General features: G+C 38.3%; 2 protein-coding genes and 1 long non-coding RNA gene across 3 annotated transcripts; all 3 read right to left on the reverse strand.

The window, feature by feature from the left end:
• Positions 1-751: 751 nt before the first annotated feature.
• On the reverse strand, positions 752-4,563 carry LOC142162802 (uncharacterized). Its single transcript, XR_012694211.1, has 2 exons — positions 3,871-4,563; positions 752-1,028 (listed from the first exon to the last, which is right to left on the reverse strand). It is a non-coding gene; the product is annotated as an uncharacterized LOC142162802 (long non-coding RNA).
• A 2,200-nt stretch (positions 4,564-6,763) lies between these two features.
• LOC142163298 (uncharacterized) lies at positions 6,764-7,861 on the reverse strand. Its single transcript, XM_075220570.1, has 2 exons — positions 7,616-7,861; positions 6,764-6,835 (listed from the first exon to the last, which is right to left on the reverse strand). Exons 1-2 carry the CDS (start codon positions 7,859-7,861, stop codon positions 6,764-6,766), a joined length of 318 nt encoding a protein of 105 aa, XP_075076671.1.
• A 2,661-nt stretch (positions 7,862-10,522) lies between these two features.
• Positions 10,523-13,978, reverse strand: LOC107764477 (uncharacterized). Its single transcript, XM_075220571.1, has 4 exons — positions 13,144-13,978; positions 12,404-12,639; positions 10,995-12,320; positions 10,523-10,723 (listed from the first exon to the last, which is right to left on the reverse strand). Exons 1-4 carry the CDS (start codon positions 13,976-13,978, stop codon positions 10,523-10,525), a joined length of 2,598 nt encoding a protein of 865 aa, XP_075076672.1.
• Between the last annotated feature and the right edge of the window lie 1,275 nt (positions 13,979-15,253).

A 15,253-nucleotide genomic window follows, 5' to 3' on the forward strand; every position in this document is an offset into this window, starting at 1 on the left:
ATCGACGTTGCTCATCGTCAGGCATAACTGGTACCACATACTCCTAAGCTGGTACAACCGGCTGGGCTGGAGGTTCCCCCGGTGTCTGAAGTCCCTACACAACCTGTTCAAGTGTGCAAACAACGGGAGTTTGAGTGCCTCCCCCGACCTGAGAAGTAACTGTGGCCGTAGTAACTGAGACTGCCGGAGCCAAACCAGTGCACACTGATAGAATCTGGGCTAGGATCATAATAGGCACAGCTGGTGCCTGAGCTGGGGCTACTGGAACGTCCGCAACTGGGACCTGATCATGAACTGGGGCGGTTGGTGGATTTGCAGGTGCTGCCCTAACTATTGTGCAGGCCACACCCCTGCCCCTACCACGGCCTCGACCGCGTCTTTGGCCTCTAGTGGCCCCAACTGGTGGTCGTTCATCCTGAACGGTAGCACGTGTCCTCACCATCTATGATAGAATAGAACAATATAAGTTTAGTACTAGGATTAACATATTCGCACGACACGAATTCAAGAATGGGAAGTTTCCTTAAAGGTTCTGCAGCCTCTCGAGGATAAATACAAACGTCTCCCTACTGATCCGAGACTCTACAAAACCGGCTCATGACTCGCGAGACCTATGTAACCTAGGATCTGATAGCAACTTGTCACGATCCCAAATGCCCAGTCGTGATGGTGCCTATCACAATACTAGGCAAGCCAACCCAAACCATCAACCACAATAAATTTCTTTTATAAAATCATTTTCTAACACTGATTAAATCTCAAATTCTCATAAGAAATGTATAAAACAGCTAAAATGTGCGAAAATCAGTAAAACATTAAACCAACATAGCCCAAACATCTGGTGTCACGAGTTTCGAGCCTCTAAATACACAAATCCGACTGTCTAATACATAACAAGTCTAAAATGCGGGGAAAACAAGGATAAGAAGGAAGAAAGCAGGGCTGCGGACGCCATGCAGCTACCTAGCAGTCTCCGGCAAACTCTGACAATGCTGAGGACCCTCACTCTGCCGCTCGGGCACCTGGATCTACACACAAGGTGCAGGGAGTAATGTGAGTACGCCAACTCAGTAAGTAACTAAAGTAAATAAGGTCTGAAAGCAGTGACGAGCAGTTAAAAATTATATAAAAGAGTAAACAACATGATATCAAGTTAGACTCGACAGTTTCAAATCCAGTTTCTTCATAAAGCTTCAGTTTCAATTGAAATACTTTGAAATCATTTACTTAGTAGTTTTTAACAGAGGCTCATTATAAAAGAAGAGTGAAATCAGCAAAAATATCATAAATGGGCTCCTCGGACAAGGTATCACTCATAAATATAGCCTCTCGGGTAAGCCTCTCAGTCACTCGTGACTCAGCTCTCGCCACTTAGTGCTCACACTCAGCACTCAGGTTCAAATACACTTCATAATAGTAATAATCATAATAACCGATGCGGCGTGCAACCCGATCCATAGTTTATAGTCGACTACGTTTACTAGGGGTGTACAGACTCCGGGGGGCTCCTACAGCCCAAGCATCATAACGCTTATTATACCCCATTTTAACACGTGTCAAATTACAGTATAACATATTAGCGATTCTGAGGTTGAATTAATTTTTAAAAGAGTCGACACCTAATTAATTCTAAGGTGAATTAGGACACCAATTTTTAAAGCTTAAGTCAAGCGTTGTCATATGGTCTTAACCTAAAGATTCTAAATAAGGGTTTTAAATATTTTAAAAGGAAGGTTTTAAAACATTTTTTAAAATCCGTTAATAATGGTTAACCGGCCGAACTTAGGTTAATAAGTATTAAATAATTTATCGAAAATATTTAAGGTATTACAAGACAATAACTTATAATTGAGTAGCTTATGCTTGAAAATATTATTAAGTAAAAAAACAAAAGAAGTTAAAAGCTAATTAATATGTGCATATATAACTTTGGAAGCAAACAACCATTTTTTTAAAAAACCTGTCACTAACCGCATTAAAAGGAAAATTATTTTTTGTTTGTCATCAAACTTTACTAAGGTCAAGAAGTTGTTGAAATTATTTATTTAAAGAAAAAAAATCTGCAAAACTCAATTCAAAAGCCACGTTGTCAAGCATAAGAAAGTTTCGTTGCCTTCTTTAAGTCTCTAGAGAACGTACCAATATTCCAAGTGATTGAATTCTTAGAAGTTTTTTGATTAGTAAGATATTTGGCCAGAATCATGGTTATAAATTTACATGATAAAATTAATCATCAATAATAAAATAAACTCCACACAAAACCAAATCACATAAACTAACGAAATTCAGACAAAGTAAGTAAAGAATAATGAAAGCCGTCATAGGCGACCCCAAGCAAATTTGCTTGTTTTCTTCTTGTCTAATGTGATTAAAGAAGATAGTTTGTGATAACTCTATGCGGGTAGGAAGAGTCTTGTGTTAAGACTCCGGGTCGCTCCGAAGTGTACATGCAAAGAAAAAATAGAGAATAAAGATTAGTAAAAATAGTCTTAAACTTATAGTGTTCGAAATGAGTAGAATAATCATAGAAAATCTTTTATTAAACCCAAATTAGCTTTCATATTGTCAAAACTCTTTTTGGCTTGTAGGCTTCTTTTATATTAGACAATAGAATTCCAAACAAAACTTTTAGCATCAAGCCTTAGAGAAAAGGTTTTCAACAGTAAATTCCTAATAAACCTATATAAATATTTACATCCAGGTGATTAAAGTGACACAGGTTAGAGTTTTAGAATATACTTCTGGTAAACAATAAACTATTAGACAAGTTATACAACAAAATAGATGAAGGTTTTCTTTCTAACTTAAACTAACACTACCTCAAATAAGACAAATGCTTAACAAGACTTAATGTTATTCTACCACATAAACCAGTCATTTGACAAGATCATAAATCACATGTAATCATAACATAATATCATATGAAGCTACAGTTTGTCTATTAGCATGGATTCTAACAGATACTTTAATAGTCTATATGAATATCTATATGGATTCTTGAAAATATGATTTCTCAAAATGTACGCAAAATCAATCTATGGTTAAAATAAGGTTTTTTTTTAGGAAATAGTTTTTAATCACGAACTAAAATGAGATATTTTTTATATACACACAGTAGATGAACATGGCTTCCATCTAAAGGTTCAAACTTGTAATGAATCCTAACAGCTAGAGAGCATGTTGCCTTTCCACATATCTATGCAAGGCAATAGGTTACTATAGTCATGATTCTGGTAGAATTTAAGGCATGAATCTCTGCTGCATAAGAACTAAAAAATAGAAAGAAAAAAACACGATAAAACTTCTACAACATTTATAAATGATAAAACACATGGTAACTTTTAACACAAAAAACAACTAGCATTTTTATGGAACATTATCAGTCATAATGCAAATACCTCACGCCCAAAAACTAATTTCCTTAAAGACATAATGTCTACACACAAATAAACTCTAAATCATGATTTCTAATATGTTACTTAAACTAATAAATACAGAATAGCAAGTTTAGATCTAACTTTTATTGGAACAGTGACCCTGGTGCTCTTAAGGCTTCGGATCTACTCCTCTTTTAATGATATTGAATCGGACAGAGATTGATAGGGATTAAACTAGTTATTGAGATTAAGTTTTAACGTGAAACTTTTTTAATTCCTAATTAGTATGAAAATAGCGGCATCTTATGAATATGTTTCATGGGTGAACCAAACAAATTTCTGTATACATGATTTACACATATAAAGCAACTGAACCATGAACTTCTATAACAGAACAAAAGGGGACTAGCACATGATTCTACTGGATAATAAAACAACGATTTTATACTTAATAAAAATAAAGAGCGACTAAAACTTAGAAGGAAAAATTGACCTTTTGCGGTGCAGGAACTGGGGTCGCGTCAAGGTCTACTATCTCCGGCTTCTACTCTGCAACCTCAAACGATCGTCAAATTCCAAAACAATTACGCCGCTACATCTAGTTCGGTTAAACGAGACCAGTAGGGGTGACCAAAACGAGCCCTTAAAGCGTGGCTCCAATGAGTAAGAAATCAGAGAAGGAGGCTCGGAGAAGAATGTAAAAAAGATTGTGGGTTCAAAAGTTGCTGAAAATCTCCACCAAGTTTGGTATTTATAGGAGATGAATTAGGGCTCTCTAGGGTTAGTTGGGCAGGATTCTTGATTTTTTATTTTTCATTCAAAATGAATGTTTTAAATTTGATCGTTGATCTTTCTTGGACGGACTTTGCAGACATCACGTGATTTGGTCAAAAAGGCGTGATTTGTTCCAGTCCTTACCCGAATTGGCGAGGCTATGGTGTGTTTCAATTTGATTTCGAAGTTGTCAAGCACAAACAAAAAAGAGTAAAAGGAATATCCTTTGGAATATTTAGATACTTAATGAGAGTAGAGAGACCTTTTTGCACAAAAATGGTGCGTCATTCCTCTACTTGAAAGATATAAGAGCTTGGAAGTTTTCTGAAAATGGAGAAGGGAGTGGGGCGTCTGTTTTGAGGGAGATAGAGAGAGGTTAGGAGATTTAGGTTGTGGAAAAGTTGGGTTGTTGGATCTGTTATTGGGCTATTGAGAAGTGATGGGCTGCTGAAAGGTGGTGATGTAAAGGCTTTGCTTGGGCCGAAAACCATGGCATTTTCCTTCTTCCAATTAATTTAATTTTGCTCTCATATCTTAATAACTTGGACTCAATAAAAATTTCATAAATAAATAATAATAAGTAAATATAACATATTTGTAGCAGTAAAACTAATATATCATATCTTTTAAAAATAAAATTATGTTGAGTAATAAACTTATCCAAATATGGAATTCTTTCTCCCCACAAAATGGAACTTTCCCCTCCCTTTGGCCAAATATCACTCCTAATTAATTGTTTAATCTCTCCCAAAATTCATGATTATTTTCAATAACTTTCTTCCTTTAAGGGAATTCGAAGACTTAGAGAAGTGGTAGAGGTGTATGGATTAAAATTAAAATCACGTATTTGCAAACAACTTGAAAATAGTCCATCGTGCTAATTACACAAACTTATTGGCACGATTTGATTGAAATTTATATCCACTATAAATTATTCTTGATACTTCAAAATCTTTTAACTATGACAATTTTAAAATAGCAACCATAAAAAAAACATGTCTTTCAAAAACTCTACGAAACTCCAAAAAACTATATATATATAAGAAAAACAAAAATTACAACAAAAAATATATTATAATAATAATAATAATAATAATAATAATAATAATAATAATAATAATAATAATAATAATAATAATAATAATAATAATAATAGACTAATCACTTCAATAACGATAACAACAATAGTAATAAAAGGTAACAAATAATTAAGATAGGGCATAAAATTATTAATGACTATGGAGCACTAGAAAATTAATCAGAGGAAAGGTAGGACAAAATTGGGCATCAACAACTGTCCCTCTTTAACCGGAAATGATGAAAGAGTTTTCGGGCAAAGAAATTGATGTAGTAGCCAATTTTGTCCCGACCAGTGAGGTTGAAATTTGTCAAAAGAGAGATAAAAAAATGATTGCGGCCGAACTCTGGTTTCGAGTTGCCTACATATCTCGGGTTTCACGAGAATCAAGCCATATGTAATTCCAGACTGATGGTGCTACGGAGTAGGACTTAATGATTGATGCGGATCCTAAAATGCTGCCCCAGTGTCGAATTGTGGAGACACAAGGTGTCAGACACTGGGGATCATGATTGAAAGAAAATGTGTCGAAATAAGGATTTTGGCTAAGATTTTGATAGTCAAGCTGAACGGAATCCGAAAGTAGACCTTTGACTTTTGCTGGTGAGTCTGGTTTCCTCCCCAGCAAACTGCCCTAGTTCGCTGGTTAGATAGAGTTCCATGTTGTGATAAATTTCCTGCTAAACTCAACAGGCTAGGTAAAATTGTTAGTAAACGAGATATAAAAATGCAATAAGTCATAACAATAATTTCATTAAAATGACACCTTTAAGCAGTTAATTTATCATAAAATAAGCCAGGTATGTTAAAAATAATTCTTTGATCATGACTAATGAAATGAGTCTTTGAGCCAATGATTCATGTAAATGGTGCCTTTCAGCGATGACTTATGTATGATTGATAAAAATGAGGCATTTAAGCCAATGATTGATGAAAATGAGGCATTTAAGTCAAATGATGCAGTAATCGAGGTGTTTAAGCCAAATGACTGATGAGGCTTTCCAAGCCAAATGATTTAAGGTAATAAAAAATATTTGTGGTGCATTTGCAAGGCAATTGTATGGTGCATTTAAAAGTAATGGTGCAGTGTAGTTGAAAGCATTTGCATCGTGCATTTGCAAGCAATAATATGGTACTTTTTAAAGCATTTGTGCAGTGCATTTGCAGTGCCTTTGAAAGCAAAAGTGCAGTGCATTTGAAAGCATTTATATTATGCATTTTGTAGGCAATGGTGCATTCGAAAACAATGGTGCAATGCATTTGAAAGCATTTGTGTGGTGCTTTTGAAAGCAATGGTGCAGTGTATTTGAAAGCAATGGTGCAGTACATTTAAAAGTCAATGTGCAATATGTTTAAAACCGTGTGCGATGTAGTTTGTATTTATAAAAAAATTAGTAGCTGAAAAGTAATGACAATCAATGTATTAAAAAATATTGTAAGATTCCAAAACCATCATTAGAAAAATCTCAAACTTGGATTTTAAAGATCATCATCATTCAAAAGGTGTAATTTTCTATAAAATACTATACAAAATTCAAACCACTTGACGAAGGCTCTTGATATTTATATTCGTTATTGATTCTTTTGCTTCCTCTATCTTGAAAATCTGCACTCAAAGAAAAAATTATGAGTTTGGGAGGGGGGAGGGAAGGTTGATCCGTGTTGACTTTGATGCCCTGGTCTTTGATAATCTTGTTCTTCCCACTTTGTTTGGACTTGTAACCTCCACCCAACACTGAATCTTGGCGAACGAATAGTTAAGAAATTTTGATAAAAAATCCTATTTTAATAAATAAAATATGCATAATTTTATAAAATAAAGTTATTGCCGAATTCTGTATTGTGACATGCTCGTGAAACAAAGTGAACGTCCTCATCTGGAATCCCATTATTCGTCTTGTGTGACCATCCTTTGTCGATGAATGATGCCTCCTCATGACGACGCCTTCGAAAGCTGCCCCAGTTTCCAATTTGGGGGCAAATATTGAATTTTTATTATGATGAGACCAAACCCACAGGGATGCCTACGTATCCCCTCTTAAACGGGAATCAGGTCAAACATAGTTCATTTACATTATGAAGCATTACATAGAAAAGAAAGAGGTTGCTAGATATGCCTCTAGATGTAGTATCTCTTGACTGCATCTGCATTGATGGGCTTGGGCCACACTTCTCCATCCATTTCTGCTAGAATCAGTGCTCCTCCAGTCAATACTCAATGCACCATGTATGGACCTTGCCAATTTGGTGCAAACTTTCCTTTAGCTTCATTTTGGTGCGGGAATATGCGCTTCAAATCCAATTGCCCCGGTTTAAACTGACGTGGTTTCACTTTCTTGTTGAAGTCTCTGGTCATCCTAGTTTGATGGAGTTGACCATGGCATACAACATTCATTCTCTTCTCGTCAATAAGCATTAGTTGTTCGTACCGATTCTTTACCCATCCGGTATTGCTCAGCTTGGCTTCTTGGATGACCCTCAAAGATGGTATTTCAACTTCCGCTGGTAATACGGCTTCAGTTCCATAGACCAGAAGATAAGGCGTTGCCCCAGTTGATGTTCTGACTGTAGTGCGATATCCAAGGAGAGCAAATGGTAGTTTCTCATGCCAGTGCCTGTAGTTATCAATCATCTTCCGTAATATCTTCTTTATGTTCTTGTTGGCTGCTTCAACGGCTCCATTCATCTGAGGTCGGTAGGGAGTGGAATTTTGGTGAGTAATCTTGAACTTATCACATATTTCTTGCATCAAGTCACTATTGAGATTGGCTTCATTATCTGTAATGATTGACTCAGGAATTCCAAATCAGCAAACGATGTTGTTGCGGACAAAATCTTCTACTACCTTCTTTGTAACTGACTTGTAAGAAGAGGCTTCTACCTACTTTGTAAAGTAATCAATAGCTACCAAGATAAATCTATGTCCATTCGAGGCGGCCAGCTCAATAGGGCTAATGACATCCATGCCCCAAGCTGCAAACGACCAAGGAGAACTCGTCACATTGAGTTCATTTGGTGGGACTCGAATCAAATCACTGTGGATCTGACACTGATGACATTTCTGTACAAAACGAATGCAATCTATTTCCATGATCATCCAAAAGTAACCTGCTCGCAGAATTTTCTTTGCCAAAGTTAACCCATCCATGTGAGGCTCACATGTTCCTGCGTGTATTTCTTTAATCAGCTTGGTTGCTTCCCTAGCATCTACATACCTCAACAGTCCTAAATCTGGGGTCCTCCTATATAGGATTTCGCCGTTTAGGAAAAAGTGATTTGCCAATCTCCTAAGCGTTCTCTTCTGGGTATTGGTTGCTCCTTCAGGGTAATCCCTTGTCTTGAGATACCTCTTAATGTCATAATACCATGGTTCTCCATCTGGCTCTTCATCCACATGGAAATAATAAGCTGGTTGATCTTGCACATTCTCCTTGATAGGGTCTATGTAGTTTTTATCTGGATGTTGAATCATGGAAGAAAAAGTTGCCAAAGCATCTGCAAACTCATTTTGAACTCTTGGAACATGCTTGAAATCCACTTTGATAAACTTCTTACACAGCTCCTTTACATAATGTAAGTACAGTAGGATTTTTGAGTTCTTTGTATTCCATTCGCCTTGTACTTGATGAATCAGCAAGTCTGAATCACCTATAACCAACAACTCTTGGATGTTCATATCAACGGCCATTCTAAGCCCAAGTATACAAGCCTCATATTCCGCCATGTTGTTGGTGCATGAAAACTGAAGTTTCGCTGAGATTGGATAATGTTGTCCAGATTCTGAAACTAATACTACTCCAACTCCAACTCGTTTGAAGTTTGCGGCTCCGTCAAAAAACATTCTCCAACCAGAATATGCCTCTGAAATGTCTTCTCTAGCAAACAATACTTCTTCATCGGGGAAGTACGTCATAAGTGGCTTGTATTCTTCATCCACAAGATTTTCTACAAGGTGGTCAGCTAAAGCTTGTCCTTTGATGGCCTTCTGAGTAACATACACGATGTCAAACTCGCTTAGCAAAATCTTCCACTTCACCAGCTTTCCTGTAGGCATAGGTTTCTGAAAGATGTACTTGAGCGGGTCCATCTTGGAAATGAGATAAGTGGTGTATGCTGACAAGTAATGCCTCAAATTTTGTGCAACCCAAGTTAAGGCACAACAGGTACATTCCAACAAAGTATATCTTACTTCATATGGTGTGAACTTCTTGCTCAAGTAGTATATGGCTTGTTCCTTCCTTCCAGTTTCATCATGTTGCCCCAAAACACATCCAAATGCATTATATGATACGGACATGCATAACAACAATGACCTTCCAGGTTCCGGAGGTACCAGCACTGGTGGGTTAGATAAATATTCCTTGATCCTATCAAAAGCTCGTTGACATTCCTCTGTCCATTTGGTAGTGGTATCTTTCATCAGCATCTTGAATATCATCTCACAAATCACTGTTGATTGGGCTATGAAACGACTAATGTAGTTAAGGCAACCAAGGAAGCTCATCACGTCCTTACGATTCTTTGGAGGTGGCAGGTCTTGGATAGCCTTTATCTTTGAAGGATCCAACTCTATGCCTCTTCTGCTGACAATGAAACCTAATAATTTTCCAGCTGGAACTCCGAATACACACTTTGCGGGATTCAGCTTCAAATTGTATCGCCGCAACCTATCAAAGAACTTCTTCAGGTCTACCAAGTGATCTGAACTCTTCCATGACTTGATGATGACATCGTCCACATAGACCTCAATCTCTTTATGGATTATGTCATGAAAAATAGTTTTCATAGCTCTCATGTATGTAGCACCTGCATTCTTGAGTCCAAAAGGCATTACTCGATAATAATACACCCCCCAAGGTGTGATAAATGTTATCTTCTCAGCATCATCTTCATCCATCAAAATCTGGTGGTAACTGGCAAAGCAATCAACGAATGACTGCAACTCATGCTTTGCACAATTATCAATGAGTATGTGAATATTCGGAAGTGGGAAATCATCCTTTGGACTAGCCTTGTTGAGATCCCGATAATCCACACATATTCTTATCTTCCCATCATTCTTTGGTACTGGTACTATATTGGCCAACCAGGTGGGGTACTTCGTGACTCGGATGACATTTGCCTTAAATTGCTTGGAGACTTCTTCTTTGATCTTCAAACTTAAGTCCGTTTTGAATTTTCTTGTTTTTTGCTTTACCAGGGGACAAGATGGATCCGTTGGAAACTTATGGGAAACAATATTAGTGCTTAAACCAGGCATGTCGTCATACGACCAAACGAACACATCGACGTATTATCTCAGAAGATCCACATATTTCTCCTTTTCTGATGGTGTCAAATGGACACTAATTCTTGTTTCTTTTATAGACTCTAAATTCCCCAAATTTATAAGCTCTGTTTCATCCAAATTTGGTTTTGACTTATTCTCAAACTGCTCAAGTTCTTTAGTTAATTCTGCAGGCGGTAGATCTTCTTCATATTCTTCAAGATCTTGCTTGTTATTTTGTTCAATTGTTTCATTTCATGTCACATTCACGGTGTAGGCATTTTTATTAATTTATTTGCTGAAAAATAAAAAAGAAAGAAAATTAATAAAGACAAAAAATTAAATGTAAAACAAAAAAGCATAATCAGATTTTGCATTTAAGCTTCTAAAAGATCGAGGCAAACAACATAAAAATCATAGGCACGATTCAGGCCTCAATTTTGAATCGTGTTGTTTAAAAAGTACTAATACAATCCATCTACCAAGACTCCCGGTGAACCGGAGATGGGGTACAAGTCCAATTGTTCAAAATATCTCCAAGTGCGGCATCCCAAATAGTTGGCGACTCAGTGCAATCCTTCAGAATCACATTGCAGTCGGCAATGAATAGGTTCCTGATTCCTTCAACGAGGTCGTCTTCAGCATCTTCATCTAGTTCATAAATAGTAACTATCTTGGGGAATGACCGGCTTAGCGGTGGGATAGGCTGTGGCAGGACAATGTCACTTTTCTTCTTGAGACGAGCCTCCGAGACTTCTTTCGGAGTGGGTTCGTACCCTAGGCCAAAGGTGTTGTTCTGCCTTGGTAACTGAATTGGCTCCACTATTCCATGCAACCTTGCTCCAAGTCCTCGACCAGGCTCGAAACCATTCTTCAACATTTCTGATGCCACCATCACGAACACACTTGGCAACTTTATCTCTTTACCTCGAGTAGCAGTCATAATTTCTTCAATTTGGAAAGTGGCTCCATCCAGCCTCTCCACACTTTCAATGACATGGATTGAATTCCCGGAGTAAATGGGATTACTTGCTTCTCCATGAATCACAACTTCCTGGTGATTCCACACAAACTTCACGTTCTGGTGCAAAGTGGAAGGGACTGCACCAGCCATGTGAATCCATGGCCTTCCCAACAACAAATTATAAGTAGCAGATATGTTTGACACTTGAAATTCAATGATAAACTCCATAGGCCCAATTTGTAATGCTAAGTCAATTTCAGCAATAGCGCTCATTTGCGCTCCATCAAAAGCTCTAACATTCACATGACTTTCACGAACTTTTCCAATGTCAATTCCCAAAGCTTTGAGGGTAGTGAAAGGACATATATTGAGTGCAGAACCATTATCGATCAAAACCCTAGAAATAAACTTGTCCCTGCACTTGACAGTGAGATGCAAAGCTTTGTTGTGACTTAGACCTTCAGGTGGCAATTCATCCTCGTGAAAATAAATCTTATGGGCTTCTAGGATTTGGGCTACCATAGTTTCCAAATGTTCACTAGTTGTCTCGACTAGCACATATGCTTCATTGAGTACTTTTACCAATGCATTCCTGTGGCTGTCGGAACTCATCAATAATGACATGAGGGAAATTTGAGCTGGTGTCTTCTTCAGTTGGTCTACAATAGAGTATCCGCTACATTGCATTTTTCTCCAAAACTCTTCTGCGCCAGCTTCTGTCACGGACTTCTTCTGGTTGTTGTCCTTACTTGAAGTTCCTCGTGATGCTTCTTTAGGAACATAACACCGACCGGATCTTGTCATACCTGTAGCAGCAGCTTCTACAACTAATTTTGCCTTTCCTTTGTTCCTTACATCAGACTATAGTCCCAAGGAACTGCTTTGGTTTCAAATGAGGGTGTCTGAGCAACTAGAGCCATGATCCTGGGTTTCGGAGGGAGTACTTCCACCTTAATTGGTGCTCGCACTTGCATTGTGATGACAGGAGCAATGAAGGCAGATGACATAGCCTTGTTCTCATCTTCAATTGGTACAATTGTTCCTTCCAAATTCCAATCTTCATCAGTAGATATCATGTTAATACTGGTATCATCGTGATTTGGAAGAGGGTTGTTGTTCACATTCGGGGGAGCTCCCTTATGCTGAATGGTTCCTGCTTTGATCAACTCTTCAATCTTATCTTTGAGAGTAAGGCAATTTTGTGTGTCATGTCCAGTCACACCAGAGTGATATGCACAATGCTTGGTCCCATCATACTATCCTGGGAGGGGGTCGGGAACTCTTCCTGGGACTGGTTGGAATACTCCTACGGTTTTCAACCTTTCATACAACTGGGCTAAAGGTTCAGGTAGGGGTGTATAGGTTTTGGCTGGTTTTCTTTCAAAGCTTGGGCGAGGTCTAGGTGTATTTGGGCGGTTTTGTGATTGGTAACGGGGTTGAGATGGATATGTGGGTTGGTAATGTGATGGATTTGGGTATGTGGGTGCTCGGGGTGGATAATAGGTCGGTTAGGCATTATAAACAGGATAGGGAATGGGCGAAGGCTGGTAATAAGGTTGAGGAGTTTGGGTGTATGGGCTATAGTATGAAGGTTGAGGTAACGGGTTTTGGTAGGTTAACATTTGGTTAGGCCTGCGGTCTTGGATGGTCATAATAGTGGATACTTCTTTCTCCGTCTTCTTACTTGCTCCTCCAATAGTTCCTGACTGGGTTGCCTTACTCGTTGCTTGTAGTGCTGCCAAGTTTGTAATCTTTCCTGATTTGAGACCTTCCTCTATGATGTCTCCCATCCTAACAACTTCCGAGAATTTCTTCCCCAACATGCTTATCAATCTCTCATAATATGTCGTATCCGTTTGAGATCGAATAAAAGTAGTTGTCATCTCATCCTCTCCCATCGGGGGTTGGACTCTTGCTACTTCTGCCCTCCATCTTTTGGCATACTCTCTAAAGTATTCTGTTGTTTTCTTCTCCAACGTCATCAAATAGAATCTATCTGGGTTGGTCTTGGTGTTAAATCTGAATCTGTCCATGAAATCTTGCTCCATGACACTCCTGTTGCGCCATTTCTGTGGGTCTTGACTTGTGTACCAATCAAGGGCTTCCCCTGTAAGACTCCTTATAAAAAGTTTCATCCTGATAGCTTCATCATTTCCCACTCCAACTAACTTATCACAATACAACATCAAATGAGCTCGTGGGTTTCCTTTTCTATCAAACATGTCAAATTTTGGTACTTTATATCCTGCGGGTAAATCGACATCGGGATGAACACATACATCCTCATACTCTAAAACTTCCATACTCCTAACGGTTTTCAGACTTTTGAATGCTTCCTTTAACTCACGGATATCCTTCGCCATATACTCATCGGTTTTGGCCCTTACTTCTTTTTCTGCTTCCTGATACTGATACACTTCGGAGTGAAGTTGGTGAGGCATAGGGGTAGTAAAAGGTTGTGCTTCCGCTACATATACCGGTGTCACATGCTGCATATTAGGAATAGCGACGTGTGCCATCGGTATGTGTTGGATTACATGGTGGTTTTGGGTGCGGGGGTGCTTTGGGCTAGTGGTGGCTGGGAAACATGTGATGTGTTGAAAGTCGATGGGTTGGCTTGTTGCGGGTTAGCATGTGCGTTAGTGGATGCTGGCTTATTGTTGTGAAGTGGAGGGTTTGGTGGAAGGTGTTCCGGGATAGGTGAGTCAAAAGATGGGAAAGGCGGTGGGATAGGTGCATTTGTCCTATCTTAGGGAAGTGGTGTGTTGTGGCTGATAAAAAGATTTGTAAGGTTCCGAAGCCGTTCAATTTCACCTTGAAAGTTAGCCACTTGTTGCGACAATTGGGCGATGTGCTCACCATGAAGGGTAACCTCCCTTCCTTCTGAAGCCTCGGGTTCGTCTCGTTGAACGGTGACAAGTCCCAAGCCTGTCATATTAGATGTGTTTGAACCAGCCATGTCGGTAGCTGCTTGTGCCTTGGATCTCAAGAAGTATGGGTGTTTAGTTAGTTCGCAGTAAACACAAATCAACCTTGGGGAGTAATAAAATAGAAAACCTTTAAAAGGGAAATAAAAGACAATATTAGTAAGTGGTGATTAGATTTAAAAATAAGTATATCATATAACAAACAAATCACGTAATAATACAAACAAGTCAAGCAATGTTAAGCGTGTCCTAGTATGCAAGGGACCTCTTTGTGCCAGAGGTAGGCCTAGAGAAGATTTGAGAGATAAACACACCATTATATATCATTCCATTTCTCCTTAATTAAATACCCTAAAATAAACTTTCATTGATGATTTGAGTCTTAGTACATAAATGAAAAGAGAAATACCAACATTGCCTTAGTCTAAAACGATTCCAATGGCATAGCCTTAATTGAAATAAAAATTACAACATAGTTCTAATCTAATTGATTGAGGATGGTTCTTCATTGCCCCTTAATTGAAATAAAGATTACAACATAGTTCTAATCTAATTGACTGAGGATGGTTCTTCATTGCCTCTTAGCCTCTTCGTTGCTCTTATTGCCTCGTCAATTTTCTGGCGATTCTTCACAAGGTAAACCATGGCTAACTTTCCTCCTTCCTCGAGTCCTTGGCAATAGCATTTTGTGAATTGCTTCTTGAGGTCTCCATCCAAATCTTTGAGTCCTTGCTCCATTTCCACAACTTGTTGTTTCCACATTTCTATTTGTTTCTTCTATATATCCTCTCATTGTCTCAACATTTCAATCTCTTTGTTGTCCTTCTCATACTGCTCCTTGTAGTTTGATTTGGACTCAGACACCCT

This window comes from Nicotiana tabacum, chromosome 8 (assembly GCF_000715075.1).
Source record: "Nicotiana tabacum cultivar K326 chromosome 8, ASM71507v2, whole genome shotgun sequence".
NCBI lineage: Eukaryota > Viridiplantae > Streptophyta > Magnoliopsida > Solanales > Solanaceae > Nicotiana > Nicotiana tabacum.